Source organism: Ictalurus furcatus, chromosome 11, assembly GCF_023375685.1.
Source record: "Ictalurus furcatus strain D&B chromosome 11, Billie_1.0, whole genome shotgun sequence".
In the NCBI taxonomy this organism is placed as follows: Eukaryota; Metazoa; Chordata; class Actinopteri; order Siluriformes; family Ictaluridae; genus Ictalurus; species Ictalurus furcatus.
Window position 1 is genome coordinate 23,095,854 of NC_071265.1, and position 17,500 is coordinate 23,113,353.

The window sequence follows — 17,500 nt, forward strand, 5'->3', positions numbered from 1 at the left end:
TGGATTTGAATGCAATCAAAGGAGTGTAATCTGGAGCGTTTAGCTGAGTGGCCTGTGTTACAGAAAACAATTTAACAGATTAAAGCTCCAAATGTGCACACGAGAGAGTGTGTGAGGAGCAGATAAGCACTTCAGCAGCCAACTTGTAACTGCACACACACACACACACACACACACACAGTCTCTCACACACACCTTGTAGCAAAAATGATGGTGCAAACACAAACATGTTCTCACAAACATCTACCTCCAAAATCCTTCTTATTCATTTCTCCATCTTTCTCTCCCTCTCTCTCACACACACACACACACACACACACACACGATCTCTCTCTCGGGTAACGGGAATCTCCCATACACTGCTGCTGCAAGAAGGTCATGTTTCTAATAATAAACTAACAATCCCTGCCCCTCTCCCTCTGCATGTGTGTGTGTGTGTGTGTGTGTGTGTGTGTGTGTGTGTGTAGTGACTGCATTTGAGAAGGGTCCAAAATGGGAGCTGTGAGGCAATTAATCATGTTCCACTCTGTAGCATGCACACCTGCATGTATGTATGCGTGCGCGCGCACACACACACACACACACACAAACAAACACACGCGCACACACAGGACACCCCTCGCTTTGATGCACACACATTCATGCAGATGCGCACATGCGGGCAGAGGCATATACACACACACACACACACACACACACACACACACACACGATTCACATACACAGACAAACACATCCACAGAGACACATTCACATGCTCATGAATACACACACACACATTCCCAGACACACATTCATGTAGAAACACACATTCGGGACACACACACACACACACACACACACACACACACACAATGATGCAGACACTGCAGTGCTTTGCTAATCAGAGCCTGGTCCAAGTTCATATAAGGATCAGTGGCTTGAGAAGGTCTGCTCAGTACAGATTGACCTCTGACCTATTGACTGGGTAATTTACAGCGCCGCAGTGAGCTAAACTCTGCGCCAATACGCCAATACCTACTGGTCTGATGTGGAGGCTTCAGTGTGGCGTCACCGGTGCACACTGCAGCGCTCAGGACATCACTCACTCACCACACTGCAGGAAGTGTGTGACTGAGCCCAGATCTACACTCGGTTCCTCTGTAGAGACGTCCATCATCGCTCACTCTGCCCTGCATGCCCTCAGTCCTGGTCTGGCCACAGTGCACTAATGAGGCCTACTCCTAGACTAGCAAGAATTTATATGGTGGTCATGTGACTTAGCCCTAGGGGTGGGTGATAAAGACGCAGTCAGCTGCAAGACTCTAGCGAGCACACACACACACACACACACACTAGAAGATACACACTACATTAGTGGTTGATGACTGATTTCATGATAATAGGGCTAGGCAATATGATACATTTACACAAGCATTGATATTTCAATTAAATTACATCACAACACACTTATGAGAACACCGTGGAGATTCATTAGTGCTTTTATAACATTGACTGACTTCAGTGTTACTCAGCTACCAATCAATGAATAGGACATTATTCTGGATATTACCCTGTACTAACAGAATCGCTGTTGCAGACCTTAAAGAACACCTATTATGGGTTTGAAATGTGCCTAATTTTGTTTTAGAGGTCTCGTACAATAGATGCATCCAAGGTCAAAAAACACTTTGTGCTCATAATTTATACTGCAGCATTACCTTTTATCCCCCCCAGTGTCACTAACGACTCGTTCAATGATCCGTTCTAAACTCCTCCTTTCCGAGCGCATACTCTGCTCTGATTGGTCAGATTGTCCCAGTCTGTTGTGATTGGCCTACCGCTAGGGCTGCACAATTAATCGAATATCGAACGCGATGACGATTTTGACTGCCCACGATTAAACGAACACGATCGACTGCGATATTGACGTTTAAAGTGCGTCCTCCGCTCATAGGAAACTCCACTGCGGATCAAATCGAGCGCTTCCTACACTTACAGCCAATCAGCATAGAGCGGCGCAGGGACGACGTCGTTTCGTAGCGCCAAAACCCGGAAACGGTGTTCGCATTTTAGCGCTCGAGCTGCTAGCTTCGCTTCGGAAATCATGACACTAGCATGATGCTAAACGGCACTACGGAGGTTGTCGGGGACGTTAAACGTTGTAACGTCGAACAGGGGAAAACTTTGCAGATAAACTCAGGGCTCTACAGTGCGACCATTTCACTCGCGTTTGCGACTGAAAAGTACTTTGTGCGACTGTGAATAAATATTCATTCGCACCGGTGCGAGTGACCTGTTCGGAGTTGTATAATACAATCGGGATAAAAACTACAGGAAGTCTAAAATGCATTTACACCGCGCGACTGTTACTTTCACATTGCTTTTCATCGCCTCAGTCAACCGAACATGTGTGGGAATACTGCAGAGAAGCCATTATGATGACGAGTAACACTGTACATCATCTGCTTCTCTCAACTCTCCGATCTCACAACCGCCATCTTTTATTGATCCCGCGAAATGACCCGAACTTTCACCTGCTCGTGTAGACACAGCGGCGTCGGGCGGAGTAAATTAATAATGATGCCAACGCTACAAGATGGGTTTAATTCAAACTTCTTTGATTGGTGAGGAATTACTTAATGATCAAGATTAGCAACTGTTCAGAAGGAGTACGCTGCTGCTTCCCTTCACGTAGTTCGTTTAGAGTGTACGCTTAGCTTTTTATTTCTGCCTATTGTATCTAGGCTTCAAACTTCATAAACGTTGTGCTGATTTGTGAAAATGATCTCGATGGACAGAACATGTTAGTGGTGTAAATTTTTGTTGATCGCAGAGCTTGTTTTTTCGCAATAATCCAAAAGCCAATGGGAAAATCCTATTGGGTTTTTGTCGAGGGAACCGGTGTGATGATAACTTCCGGGTTCCGGTACAAAATGACATCATCCCTGCACCGCTCTATTGGGTGATTTGCCTTGCGTCTCTCCTCCTGTGAACATTATTACCTTTTCTGCATTCGCCTGAATTGTTTTCATTTGGTTGCGTATTGTTATATTTGATTTCACATTTTCATTTGGTTCATGACGTTTTTATTTTTTACTTATGATATATTTTGGGTACCATTTTATTTATATTTTGCTTCTACGAGATGATGCACTTTAAGGAGCAGTCTAATTTCATGCAAAGATTTGTACATTCGCAGGAATGTTGCACGACATGGAGGTGAAAGCAGTGGTCTGTTTATTTAAATGTGAAAATGCAATAAAAAAAAAAATTTTAAAAAAAATGTTGTCCCTAAAATAATCGTGATAAATAATCAAGATCTCAATATTCATCAAAATAAATCGGGATTATCATTTTAGCCATAATCGTGCAGCCCGACTACCGCCGTCGGCGTGTTTCAAAAAGGAAACGCCCACTACTATAACGGGTTTCAGCTCCGTCTGTCAGCGAGCAGCCAATCAAGACCAGAGGTAGAGCTTCGTTACAAACCTACGTAGGTTAGTACAGGAAGTAAGTCTGGAATCACTAACGACTCGTTTCAGCCGTTCAGAATCGCTTCCTTCTTTTGAGAGTCAATAACACTCCGTTTGACTTTTACGTTCACACACAGCTCTAGAACACACTACACGAAAGGTAATATTTGAAAAAGCATAATTAGGTACACTTTAAAGACTGTAGCAAGTCTAAGATTTTCATGTAAGTGTGGCATTACGTGTCCGAGCTGGGAATCCATAAACCCCAGGACCCAAAGAAAAACTTGCAAGCATAGGCCTTTTTTTGTTTCTATGCAGGCAGCAATGAAGATGAGGAGGTAAAGACGGAAAGCACATAGTCGATGTGACCACTAATTAATAATATAATTCCTCCACAGTCCATCATCCTTAAACTGGCACGCGGCGAAACGAAGGGTTACTGGAAGAGAATTTCTCTCAGGCCTGACCTACTCGAGCGAATTTGCCTCCGGTGCGATCGCTCCTGGCTGCCGATAGCCCAAGACTACATCTTCGTTAAATCGTACAGATCCGAAAACAGCATTTCCACCTTAAAATCGCTCGCCGTCTACACCGGTGCTTTTCGTACATGTTCCAAAAACTGCTCGTAGTCGCCGAAACGCCTGAAAGCGCGCACGCCCCTATACTGCGCATCCGTACACGCGCAAGAAGCTTCGGCCTGCGTCGTTTATTTCAAGCTCGTACAAAGTGACCTTAATCTTTAACAAAGCTATCAAACGGGACCAACCGGACGCGGTACGACATCGCCACCATCTTGTTGTCTGGAGTTGAACGCGTCACATGACTAAAAATACGCCATCGCTTTGGAATAGTTTGGAATATTTTCCACTTTCGAAAATGCTTTGTATTTGACCGTGGAAAAAAAACGTCCGTGTGGACAGAAGGCCAACACGTAGAGGAAAAGACGCGGGTTTTCAAGTTCATCCGGATTAACGTGGACGCAGTGAAGCCTGAGAAAGTAGCGCGAACGCCGTAAGTGAAAACAGTGTGTCCAGTAAAGCTAAACCCTTCGTTTATATTTATGAAATTGTCCCAGTGATTAGAAAGTACTGCAAGTGGGCACAAACAGAAATAACTGGGAGAGGGAATGGGTAGACTGACTGGTGGGATGGATGGGTGGATGGGTGCGGGCACAGCTTTTACAGGAGTGGTGCAGGAGCAGGAATTTTTCTCTTTTTTTTTTTTTTTTTTTTTTTTCTAAAGTCACACCCACTGCTCTATTTTGTTGACGAGCCTAAATACGGAGATATTTTAAAATGCCGTCAAGTAACGTCATATAAATTCTTTTTTTTTTTTTTTTTTTTTTTTGCCATACTGCCCACCCCTACTTAATAACCTCCCAAATCTATTGTGACAAAGTGTCAAACACCAGTGATTTCCCTAGCGATCAACAAAACCTGCTGAAAAACGGCAAACATACACCGAAATGAAACGAACAGAGCATTTCCAAACGCAAGAGGGGAAGAAAAAGAAAAAAAAAAAAGAAAAAAAGGGTTCACGTGAAACTCCGAGTGCCGAGTTAAATCTCACCCGGAGAATGAGCAAGAGAGAAAAGAAAGGGGGGGGGAGGGGGGTGAGCAGAGAGAGAGAGAGAGAGAGAGAGAGAGAGAGAGAGAGAGAAAAAAAAAGATTAAGAGAGTGAATGAAAGAGACGACGACAACCGAGCCTGGTCCCTGAGGACTCTGATGGCAGAGAAGACGAGATCAAGATCCTCTAAATGAATTAAGTGAGTGAGCAAGGGAGCAAAAGAGAAAGAGTGACTTGAGAAATCTAGTCAGTTGAACTATGATAACTAATGATGTTTCTTGTCTGACTGAATAATAAAAGCCGAGAGAAAGAGCAAGAGAGGATGTGCTAGCGAAAGCCTACAGTCCTGTGTTTAACCTACAAGCATCTTGAAGGCAAAATCAACCCCCTCCCCAAAGTCTCCTCAAAATGAACGTGATTAGTCACGTACTAGGACGGGACCACTCTCAACATAGTAGTGCAGAAGACAAATGTCTTTCGCCGGTGACGCATGCACGGCGTTTACGGAGCATGAGACACGTTTAAGAAATAAAAGTATTTGAAACGCAAGGAACAAAACACAATGACTGTGTACTCTTATACAAAAATGATCCAATGTGAAGAGGACAGCTGTTAGCATTACGCGTTTCGTTCCTCTTATACCTCAGCGATCCGCTAACAATTCGTCCTTTTATTATGAGAGGATGAAACGTTAGATTTTTATCTATTTGCACCTACAGTTAATGTTGAACATCGGTGATGAGCTATAAACAATCGTTCCCTTACCAGCAAAGTGTTCGGTCCTGAAGGCTTCACAGCTCTACTGCTGACTATTACAGAACGCTAGCACTGGTGACTCCTTAGAGAGAGAAAAACGCTAAAGAACACACACAGAAACTTCACCAATTCAATCATTACACGTGTTATTTTAATCCTTTAACGCAGAGGTTCTCAACCTTTTGTACCTAAAGCGACCCCCAAGCCTCCCCAATGATATGGCATGCCCCCCCCCCCCGCCCCCGCACACACATTGGAGGAGACCAGGTATAATTATTTATTCTATATAAAAACTATTTATAACCTAATCTATAATCTGTTACTGATCGATAGATAGGCATCTCTTTGCTTTTGTACTTTTTCCCTTATTACTTTTCATAAATTTTATTTATTTTTTTTAAATAACGTTTATAAACCTATATAACGGACAGGTGTGGAACATGAATGATATAAAACGTTCCTGAACACTAGGACGACTTTGAACAAGAGAACTAGGCTGTAACAACGTGGACTATTTTCCATGTAAAACATGTTGCAGTCCATTCATCTTGTATTCTGAAAACATTCGCATACGAACGATGCAAATTGGGACGAAGGGCGCGTCTCGTTATCCAGGACGTCGTTAAATCCCCGGCTCTCGGCCCTTCACCGAACAGAGCAGACGCAGAGAGAGGTGCGAGTGCAGCGGGAAAGCGAGACCTCGCGCTTGCAGGACAGTACTGGCGATATTTGGAAAGTCGCTAAGGTTCGTCCAAAAAGTCGCTAAGTTGGCAACACTGGTCTGCACTGACCGCTAGATAAAAGACAGGCTAAGCTCCGCCTCTTACCAGCAAAACGAAAATACAGAGGGCGCGGGAACGCAACGTTTTTCCATTTATGCACGTTCTATTTGAAAAGCAATAAAATACACCGAGTACCCAAAATGACGCCCTGTCTGTGGTTATTTCTCCCCCCTTCCAATCTCTCCACGCCCCCCTGGTTGAGAACCACAATGTCTGCCATACTCGTCACCAAGTACGAAACAAAAACATTCGAACGAGTGCATTAATATCACCCTTGCAGAACATTAAAAACGCCACCTTCCGACCAATCAGAACGGAGAATTCAATATCGCCGTGGTAGAATCGATATAAATATTTAAAAAGCATAAAACTGACTGCTTGGGGTTCTAAAGTTCACCGTCAATGTGATCGCATTAACGTTAGTCCATTACAGCCTAAGTGTCCGCCACGGTAAACGAGAGACCTTCATTTAGACGGCAGAACGACGCTCAATGAAACAGTTCACTCGATCTTTTTTCCCCTCGGTTTGTCCGATCAATGTACAATTGATTTCATCTATATACGACAACGCTTCCGTTATTATGTACTACTATTTTTCCAAGTGACTGGCACGCCCGGTCACCGATATGGACCGAGCGAACTGCCCTACACGCAGAATTCAAGAGGTGTGAACAACAGAAGTGTTGGACGCTGAATAGAGAGACGGCTCTTCCGACAATAATAACGCGAGGAGCATTCCGGTTGATCACGGAGTAACTAAAAATAAACAATCCGGTCCGAGCTCAGAGTTATGACGCCCCACACAGTCGTTTTTTCGGCGTTAAGAAAAGCAAGTTAAAAATCATGACTCCTAATTATCAACAATGCAGGTCTGAGTCATGCTGTTAACTACACAGAGATTTGTTTTAAGTAGGCTATACCCAGTCAAAACAGCACGCGTCAGAAATAGATACATCTACACAACAGCTGCATACTGAGCTTATGTCAGGATGTTAATGTAGGACAGTTCCTTGGAGAGCAACTACCCACGCATCTATTTATCTCCGTATGCAAATCAATGGTAATACCCCTGCAGTCTTTTTTCCATCATAGTGTGGACTTACCGAGTTGATGCATGCGAGTTCCTTGTTCAGAAGCCAAGGCAGAGACAATTTGCCTTCTCCTCTGTAGCAGGACTGGATCCTCTCTTTGATCTTCTCCTTAATGCGTCGCAGTGTGAAGAGGCACAGCGCCGACTCTTTCGGGGGTTTGGCCCGGTTTTTCTGGCCCTGAGAAAAGACGGTGAACAGGATGTCCTCGTTCTCAGACACCCCCAGAGAGTTGGCCAACTGTCTGCCTGGCTTGCTCAGGTAGGCGTCCTGGATCAGGCGATATTCCACCCCATCCTTGGTACAACCGATGGGGAACTCCACGTAGGAGTAGAACTTCGGGTCGTCGACGCAAAGCCGCACGATTTTGGAGGTGAAGAACTGCTCCCCGCTGGCGTCTGGCGAGGTCAGCTGGGTGTCCAGCTGCAGAGTAAGGTAGTACACAAACTGCTCGCTGCTAAAGCTGTAGACGTAGTAGATGTCGAACGCTGGAAACTTGGACAGCGTGTCCGAAGGGATCTTGAGCTGCGAGGAAACAAACTCATCCTGGTAGACAAAGCTGAACATGTCCGCGTTCTCCTCGTTGGCCATTAGCTTGCGGCTCGAGAGGGTCGGGAAGTATTCGGATTTGCCGTCGATGGGAGTGCCGATGAAGAGCTTGCTGAGTGTACCTTCCGAGATGATAACCCCCGACATGGTCCCTGACTCGGCCACGCTGGAGAGATAGTGCTCTTTGCGGTGGTGGGGTTCACCCAGTTTGAACAGGTCGTCCAGGCGCAAAAACTGGCAGATGCCTTGCGAGGAGCTTCCACAGGCTATGAGTCGGTTCTGACCATAATCCACCAGCAGCAGCTTGTTGACGTTGTTGGTTTGAGCCAGCTCATGGGGGCAGGACTGGACACTTGGAGGAGGGTAGCACTTCTCATTGTCCACTACTGGGCCAGTCACGTGGTGCCTCAGTATGGTCAGGTTGCTCGAGAGCTTGTAGATCCAGTTAACAGCACCGACATACACCTCACCAGTGGCATTATGAATGGCTAAGTGGGTCAAACCCCATTCAGATGGGGAGAAGGACTGGAAAGGCTCTGTGGCTCTTCCACAAGGAAAAAAGACGAAGGAGAGGGTAAACAGCCCAATGAGGGCACAGTGTACCCCTGGCTGAGACCACATATCAGCTCTATTCCACACAGGGAAAGATCGGGCTCGGTGTCAGTCTCTTATCGCCTACCACAGTACTTTATATATACACACACGTATATATCCAAACGACAAGAACGTGCAGAAATAGTGCTCTTATTGATCCAGTGTCCTTTTCTCTCCTCTTCTCAAAGCAGTCATTTAGTGCATCATATGCAACAAACTTTACATCCACAGGCCCTGCAAGACAAGAAGAAAAAAAAAATCATCATAAAAACACACGAGTACAAAATGGAACATTTCCTATTGATTATGCATCACACTTGAAAGGCAAGAGAAGCAACGACATCATCCATGCTAAATAAAACGGTTCGAGCTAACGTGGTCCGAGGGGGCGAAACCTTGACAACATTTAATTACTAAGACGGATGGTGAGGAGGTTCAAGATGGATTAGGAGGCACACTGTACATAAACTCATCATCGGATACCACCGCAACAGCAGACGCACTATGGTGCTATCTTCAATGAATTCATAACACATCCATTATCACAATGTGTCTGAGAGGAGCTTTTTGCAGATTATGTATTCTCTCTTTCTCCCTGGCTCACACACTCACACACACACACACACACACACACACACACACACACACACTGCTGTAATGTACCAGAAAATAAACCCTTTTCAGTGATATGGCAGCTTTCTCAAAAGCTCTTTCATAACTCCGTCACCCATCTTCTTCCATCGGTCATCATGCCATCATGACATTTCTTTATTTACACATATTACTTTGGGCTTACTTGATCAAACTGATCATTCGGACAAATCTCCCAAAAAATTTTTTACACAGTCCCTTACCGATCACGATCCAACTGTTCAGAAGATTACCAAACTGGATGCTACTCGTACAAATACTGACCGTCTCAAACACTTCCAAAAGTTCCAGCACCGAGTCCAGCACGGCTGGAACACGAATGATATGGTAATAATAATAATTTTTTTAAATCGTGCTGTTTAACAAAGTAAAACATATAATCGTCATTGTCGTGACTTTTTTTTTAAGGAATCATGTATTTAACAATTATGGAAGGAGTATCGGCTGTAAGCTCTTTGTAACAGTTAAAGTTTCCAAGAACAGGACAGAGGAGTTTTCGTATAAACACGCCCCCAGCATGCATTACTTTACTTTACTTAACTACAACATGCGCTACTCGTTCACAATTCAACCAAATCTGGTTTACGGTAGAACTTTTATTTATTTATTTTTTACTAGGTGGAAATGTTGACCAACATCTTTCTTGCTATCTTACTGTCCTAGGTGCAAACGCACAATACACAAAATGCAAGACCTTGTCTGGAACAGCACCCCCTACCTCAACACTCTCCTCGAGGCTTACGTTTCCTCACGCAATCTGTGAACGATTAATGACCGATGCTTAGTAGTTCCTACTCAGCGTGGCTCAAGGTCCCTTTCCAGAACCTTCAAACTAACTGTCCCTCAGTGGTGAACTCAACTTCTAACCTCAATCCAGACCACAGAATCGGTCACATCTTCAAAAAACCACTAAAGACCCAGCTCTTCCGTGAGCACTTAACTAACCTCTACAACTCCAACCACACATTATCCTTAAAAATATATATTTAAAAAATAAAAATAAAAAAAAACCACCACACACCTCAACTCTGCTTTTCTAGATCTCAATGAAAAGATCTTGTACAGTAGCACTACTTGTATTGTTCTCCGCTTGATATATCGCTTTGCTTGTATTTCCTCACTTGTAAGTCGCTTTGGATAAAAGCGTTTGTAAATTGAATAAATGTACACAACATTACAGCCTGTTAGAAGGTAGTAATGGTCATAATCCCATTCGTTTCTGTATTTAATGCACATCTGTATTCATAAAGCTTTAACTGCCCTGTGAGGATAGCAATGAAATTTATCATTTGTTCACTCCTGAACATGGTTAACAAAAAAAAAAAAAAAAAAAAAAAATCGCATAAAGTGCAAAAGAAGGGCTTTGCTAGAGTATCACACACCACTTGACACTATTTTTTTTGAGCCATTTTAGCTGTGAATTGGTTTGATCCATCTAGGCCGTGGAGACTAATCACTTTGCATGTCAAAGTGTATAAATGATCCATTAGACTCGGTCTGTATTTTCACGTGTAGCTAAATGCCACGCCTCATATCCTCCATCATATTCAATATCCATGCTAGTGAGCCGAGACTTTTCAGGGTGAAAGAGTCAATGTCGTCTCATTAGATCACTGGGCCAAAAAAAAAAAAAAAAAAAAAACCCTGGACCTTGTCCAGGGCGTATTTAATCTTTTTTTTTTTTTTTTACAGAGAAACAGTCCAGCCGGGCAGCAAGATTCGATATTAGGGAACACGGTGATTGTTTTAAGATGTGTAGAGCAATCTCCAGTTGAAGTTCCTGGTACCGCTGTATTTACATTAGAATGACCCAATGACTGCTGGAAAGAAAACGAATGCAGGAAGCAACAACAACAACAACAACAACAAAAACCTGGAGAAATTCTAACTGGAGTAAGGGCAGGGGCAGGAGAAACCAAAGAACTTAAAGGAGATAAGACAAATCTGACCAGGAGAGAGAAAGCCAAGAGGAGTTAGGAATGTTTTTCTTTCTCGCACTTCTTTTCTTTGCCCATTTCTTATCTCGGAAGCCTCTTTTCCTTCGGCGGCTGATTGAGGGCCGTCTTATCTGTCCATCATCCCCAAGGACGAGAGGAGGGGAAGTGGCGTCACTCCACACAGCTCCAGCAAATAAAAGAGAAGAAAAGAAGAAAGACCGAGTGATGGCATTCCTTTGGCTGAAAATGCCGAACACGCCGGGCCATTAGGGTGCATTCCAATAACGTTTTAGAGGAAGATACAAGCTCATAACGACGCACGATCGCCAGCAGGAAAAGCCAAAATGGGGACCGTGTGACCTCGTTCCATTACCGCGTGGCCATGAATATGAGATTGATGTGAATAAATTCTACTCAATATAGCCTTATATTGAAGTTAAAAAGCTTTAAAATGTTATACATATATTACACACACACACACACACACACTCACTGGGCACTTTAATAGGAACACTTGTACCCTTGGTCATTCATGCAATTATACAAATCAGCCAATCACATGTCAGCAAACCTACACAAAAAAAAATCATCTCGATACAGGTCAAAAGGTTTCAGCGAAACTTCACATCAAACATCGGAATGGGGGCAAATGTAATCTCACTGGCTCAGTCCCCGTTTACACTTGTGCAGAATTGTTTTTACGGTTACGCCTCTCGTCTACACTACTCTGCCGTTTTTCGACCCACGTTCGTAAACACAGAAGATCCAGTTTTAGTTTGCGAACTGCGGCCTCGCGTTTCAGTGTGAACGGACCAAAACAAAGACTTCTGAAAACTAACGTGTGGCTTCGCCCACATTCACCCCCTGATTGGGTCTTCTGGATTATTGCGTATCCTTCCCTGATTCGTCAAGCCCCTACCATATGACCATTGCGCTACCTTGATCGTATACACAACACCACAGAGACTGAACCGCAAGCTTTGCAGGCTTTGTTGTCATTCTTAGCAGCCATTGTGCAGTTCAGTTCTGTACTTTAAAATACCGCAGCTGCCCACGTGCTCAAGAGGCAACGAATCTCATTTCGAGTGGCGTAAACCCTACAACGCGATGCCGGTTTGGACTAGCAACCAACTTCCTGTTTACACTTGTATACGCATGCCCAGGGTGCAGGAATGGCCAAGTGACATGCGTTTTCTGTCATGTAGTCTGGATGAGGATCGTTTTCATTTTAAAACGAAAACGCACTAGTGTAAACAGGGCCTTTGCACATGGTAGGGCAGTTGGTGCCTGATGGGCTTGTTTGGTCATTTCAGAAACCGTCGATCTCCAGGCAAACAGTGTGTAAAGTTTATACAGAACGGTGCGAAAAACAAAAACCATCTAGCAAGCAGCACTGCAGGTTGACGCGCCACGTCGATGAGAACGAACAGAGGAGAATAACCAGACCGGTTCAAGCGGCCACGGAGGCTACAGGAACTCGGATACCCATTCTTTACAACCGCCTGCTCCATTTCCAGTCTTCAGCTGTCCAGTGTGTCCTCGGCTTCCTGTTGTTCGCTGACAGGAGCGGAACCTGTAGTTTGCAGTCTTCGGCCCCAAGGTTTAGAAGTGTTGTGCATTCCAAGATGCTTTTCTGAACACCACCGTCGTAAAGAGTCGTAAACTTAACACAGGCTATGAAGAAAACCCGCTCATCAACAAGTACCAGTGGTGAGGTTTCCTTTTCTTTTCCTTCTTTTTTAAATATGAAAGGAACCCGATCGTGCACTTTACCGTATCACTGCGCGGCATGTTATCCAAATCGATTTAAGAACGGTAAATACATTCTTGACATAAGCGGGCACAACCATAATCAAATAATGGGGTTGCCAGAAAAAGAAAAAAAAACCAAACAAACAAAAAAAAAACTAATTTTGCTCTCAACTGTACAAATCACATCATGCACTGAGAACAGATGTCAATTTAAAAACAACAGTAGCGCACAGAGACAGCAAGCTCATTTAGGCATGCCATTTGCGAGTGAGCGAGCGAGAGAAAGAGAGAGAGAGAGAGAATGGGGAGAGGCAGAAACCTGTAGGAGATTGTCTCAACACTCATTTCTCTTCATTTGTGAGGATCAGTCTTGACGTAGCAGACCGTAAATTTCGCGACAAATTGCATCTGCGCACTCACGTTGTTATCTGGCACAGTAATGGGCGAAATGCTATCAGCGCTCGAGCCCAACACACACAAGCATTTATAGCAAGCAGAGTTAGTGCACAATGGTGTGCAGAGAGAAACGGATTCGGGGTAGTTATCAAACCTGCGCTATGCTACAGTGCCTGGAAAATGACTGACAGCTGGGAAAATGGTCAATTCTCTTCCCTAGAAAAAAAAAAAAAAGAAGGGAAAAAAAAAACAAAAAAAACCCTCCTCCTTCTCCGATTTCCATAAAAGCATTCTTGCTTCGTCCGACTCGCCAAATTTCAATTTCCTTCCTCCCTTTTTTTAAGCACATTTTATTTGCAATTTTATTCGCAAGTCTAGATGGGAGTCAAAAACACAAATGATTTTTTTTTTGTTTGTTTGTTGTTGTTTTTTTACAGAGCAGAGAGGTAGTGAGGGTGGGGGGGGGGGGGGAGGACAGTGGGAAGTGGCTGATGAAAAGAAGAAAAGATAATAGATGACAAGGGCACAAATTGTAAGACGGAGGACTGGGTATGGGAAACGGTGAGATTTGGCAGGGAATGATTTTATTTTCCCTCCTTTCCCTTCTCCATTTATTTGACCCTAAGGACGTCACCCTGACTCAACATCCAGGTACTCTCACAGGCACTCGAACCACCCCTCCCAACACACACACACACACACACACACACACACACCTACTCCTCATATACCCAGACGGAGCCCCTGGACAGGCCGCTAAACCTGTCTCCTTAGATAATGGGGTGTGGTGGCACGGCCGGCTGCTGATTTATTGCTTGTGGCATATCAATTACAGCACTCGCTTCAGAGAGAGGAGAGAGAGCGTGAGAGAGCGAGAGAGAGGGAAAATACTGCTCAAAACGCACATTCACACATACACACTAAATGCTATGCTCACACACAGCTGTATAGATAAACAATGTGTTTTTCCCCCCATACACACACACACAAATACTTGTTAATTTCCACATATGCATTCCAATTCAAAACAGTTCAAACCCCACAGACAAACAGAAATGCAAACACTATGTATGTATGCACACACACACACACACACACACACACACACACACACACACAGTTAATAAGATCGTAAACCTCTGCAGCATTTTAGAGGTCTGATAAGATTCACAACATCTCGACTCAACAACAAGGAAAATAGAGGGAGGGCTACAAAAGTAGCAAACACAGGAAGTAGCTGGTCAGCGATGAGACGGTCATTACACAGCTCACTATCCCAGTAATTAAACTAAACGAGCATAGGGGAGAAAGTCATGCACAAAAAACACACAATATACTGAACAGAGCTGGAACTCTGTCCTCATCTGTCACACAGAGAGAATTCACCAGGGCACAACTGCTGTATACCTTCCAGCATGACCACTCTGTGTGTGTGTGTGTGTGTCTGGGCTGAGAAGACAGCTGCTCTAAATACCCCTGAAAACAGATGCACTGATGTTTTATTTCATGTGACTACCCATCATCAAGCCTTCACACACTTGTGTAGTAGCACTTGTACTTGCAGCCGTGAACCGGATTACACTGTGACACACGGCATGGCGCAGGACAGACCACGTGTGTCCTGTACGCATACGAGAGCTGAACAATATATTCTAATCACTATAATGATGAGTCATTATTAATCACATATACATTACAGCACAATGAAATTGTTTCTTCGCATACCCCAGCATGTCAGGAAGCGGGGGTCAGAGTGCAGGGTCAGCCATGATACAGAGCCCCTGGAGGGCACAAGAGTGGCGGTTTGGCAGTGCTGGGGACTGAACCCCCGACCTTCCGATCAGTAACCTAAAGCCTGGCAGTGCTGGGGACTGAACCCCCGACCTTCCGATCAGTAACCCACAGCCTGGCAGTGCTGGGGACTGAACCCCCGACCTTCCGATCAGTAACCCAGAGCCTGGCAGTGCTGGGGACTGAACCCCCGACCTTCCGATCAGTAACCCACAGCCTGGCAGTGCTGGGGACTGAACCCCCGACCTTCCGATCAGTAACCCACAGCCTGGCAGTGCTGGGGACTGAACCCCCGACCTTCCGATCAGTAACCCACAGCCTGGCAGTGCTGGGGACTGAACCCCCGACCTTCCGATCAGTAACCCACAGCCTGGCAGTGCTGGGGACTGAACCCCCGACCTTCCGATCAGTAACCCACAGCCTGGCAGTGCTGGGGACTGAACCCCCGACCTTCCGATCAGTAACCCACAGCCTGGCAGTGCTGGGGACTGAACCCCCGACCTTTCTATCAGTAACCTAAAGCCTGGCAGTGCTGGGGACTGAACCCCCGACCTTCCGATCAGTAACCCAGAGCCTGGCAGTGCCGGGGACTGAACCCTGACCTTCCGATCAGTAACCCAGAGCCTGGCAGTGCCGGGGCTTGAACCCCCGACCTTCCGATCAGTAACCCAGAGCCTGGCAGTGCCGGGGCTTGAACCCCCGACCTTCCGATCAGTAACCCAGAGCCTGGCAGTGCCGGGGCTTGAACCCCCGACCTTCCGATCAGTAACCCAGAGCCTGGCAGTGCCGGGGCTTGGACCCCCGACCTTCCGATCAGTAACCCAGAGCCTGGCAGTGCCGGGGCTTGAACCCCCGACCTTCCGATCAGTAACCCAGAGCCTTGCAGTGCTGGGGCCTGGACCCCCGACCTTCCGATCAGTAACCCAGAGCCTTGCAGTGCTGGGGCCTGGACCCCCGACCTTCCGATCAGTAACCCAGAGCCTTGCAGTGCTGGGGCTTGAACCCCCGACCTTCCGATCCGTGTGGCCTTCTGCGCCATCTCTGAGATTCTGAGTTATGTCATGTTTCACATCATAGTCAAAGGGGTGGGGTGACCAATCAGTATCTCAGACAAACTTTCCTGAATCAGGTATATGCAGCTATGTTGACAACACTGACAAAACCAAGCAAAAGAAAGTTTTCACACCATGTTGTCATGGGGTGGACTGAGCACTGAGAAACGATAATTAAAGGGATAGTTCACCCAAAAAATGAAAATTCTTTCATCAGTTACTCACAGTCATGTCGATCCAAACCCGTAAGACTTTCGCTCGTCTTCGGAACACAAATGAAGACATTTTTAATGAAACCTGGGAGATCCGTCTCCCTCCGCTTACAGTCCATTAACCAAAACTTTCAAGCTCCAAAAATTCATAAAGGCATCATAAAAAGTAATCTATGTGATGCCAGTGGTTTATTAATCCCAATTTTATGAAGCGGTACGAATGCTTTGTGTACGCACTAACGCACTTTATTTTTTAGGATTTTTTTTGTAACAAACGCACAATCATGAGAGAATGTCCACGTGTTACGACCAGGTGAACCATCACTTTAAGCGAAAGTATAAATAACGTCACTTTTAATCGAGTAAGATTTTGAAGTATCCAGCCTAAAACACATAACTTTATCAGGTGAAATCAAAGAAGTCATGTTTTGATGTGAACAGTAACTATTACTCATCTAAAACTGTTTCGAAACACTGAGAAGCTCGTTCACTCTCCGCAAATATTTACCATTAGCTGGAATTCGACTTGCCAACCTGCCGGAATAGCTGCTGGAGTCAGTGCTAGTCTAACCTGGCATTAGCAAAGAAAACAGGCTAACTTGGTGAAATACGGCCAGTTAATGTTCAACATGCGTCAGAGTAGAAGGAGTTCATGCCTTCAAGGGAGGCAAAGTAGACCTAGCTTACTCCATCCATCCATTTTCTGTACCGCTTATCCTACACAGCGTCGCAGAGAGCCTGGAGCCTATCCCAGGGGACTCGGAGTACAAGGTGGGGGACGCCCTGGACGAGGTGCTAACCCATCACAGGGCACAATCACACACACACACACACACACACACACACACAGACTCGCACACTACGGACAATTTGGAAATGAGAATCAGCCTACAACGCACGTGTTTAGACTTGGGGAGA

The 17,500-nt window shown here is 45.1% G+C and overlaps 2 protein-coding genes across 4 annotated transcripts in view; both read right to left on the reverse strand.

The window, feature by feature from the left end:
• plxna1b (plexin A1b) overlaps positions 1 to 17,500 on the reverse strand; it is a 236,687-nt gene that overhangs the window by 185,440 nt on the left and 33,747 nt on the right. For all 3 annotated transcript variants that reach the window (XM_053636054.1, XM_053636055.1, XM_053636056.1), the window contains exon 2: positions 7,664 to 9,025. In XM_053636054.1, the coding sequence (XP_053492029.1) occupies positions 7,664 to 8,818 (1,155 nt within the window). In that variant the 5' untranslated portion in view covers positions 8,819 to 9,025. The remainder of the gene's footprint in view (positions 1 to 7,663; positions 9,026 to 17,500) is intronic.
• Positions 14,951 to 17,073, reverse strand: LOC128614606 (collagen alpha-1(X) chain-like). The gene is made up of 2 exons (XM_053636057.1): positions 15,921 to 17,073; positions 14,951 to 15,870 (listed from the first exon to the last, which is right to left on the reverse strand). Exons 1-2 carry the CDS (start codon positions 16,355 to 16,357, stop codon positions 15,276 to 15,278), a joined length of 1,032 nt encoding a protein of 343 aa, XP_053492032.1. The 5' UTR covers positions 16,358 to 17,073; the 3' UTR covers positions 14,951 to 15,275.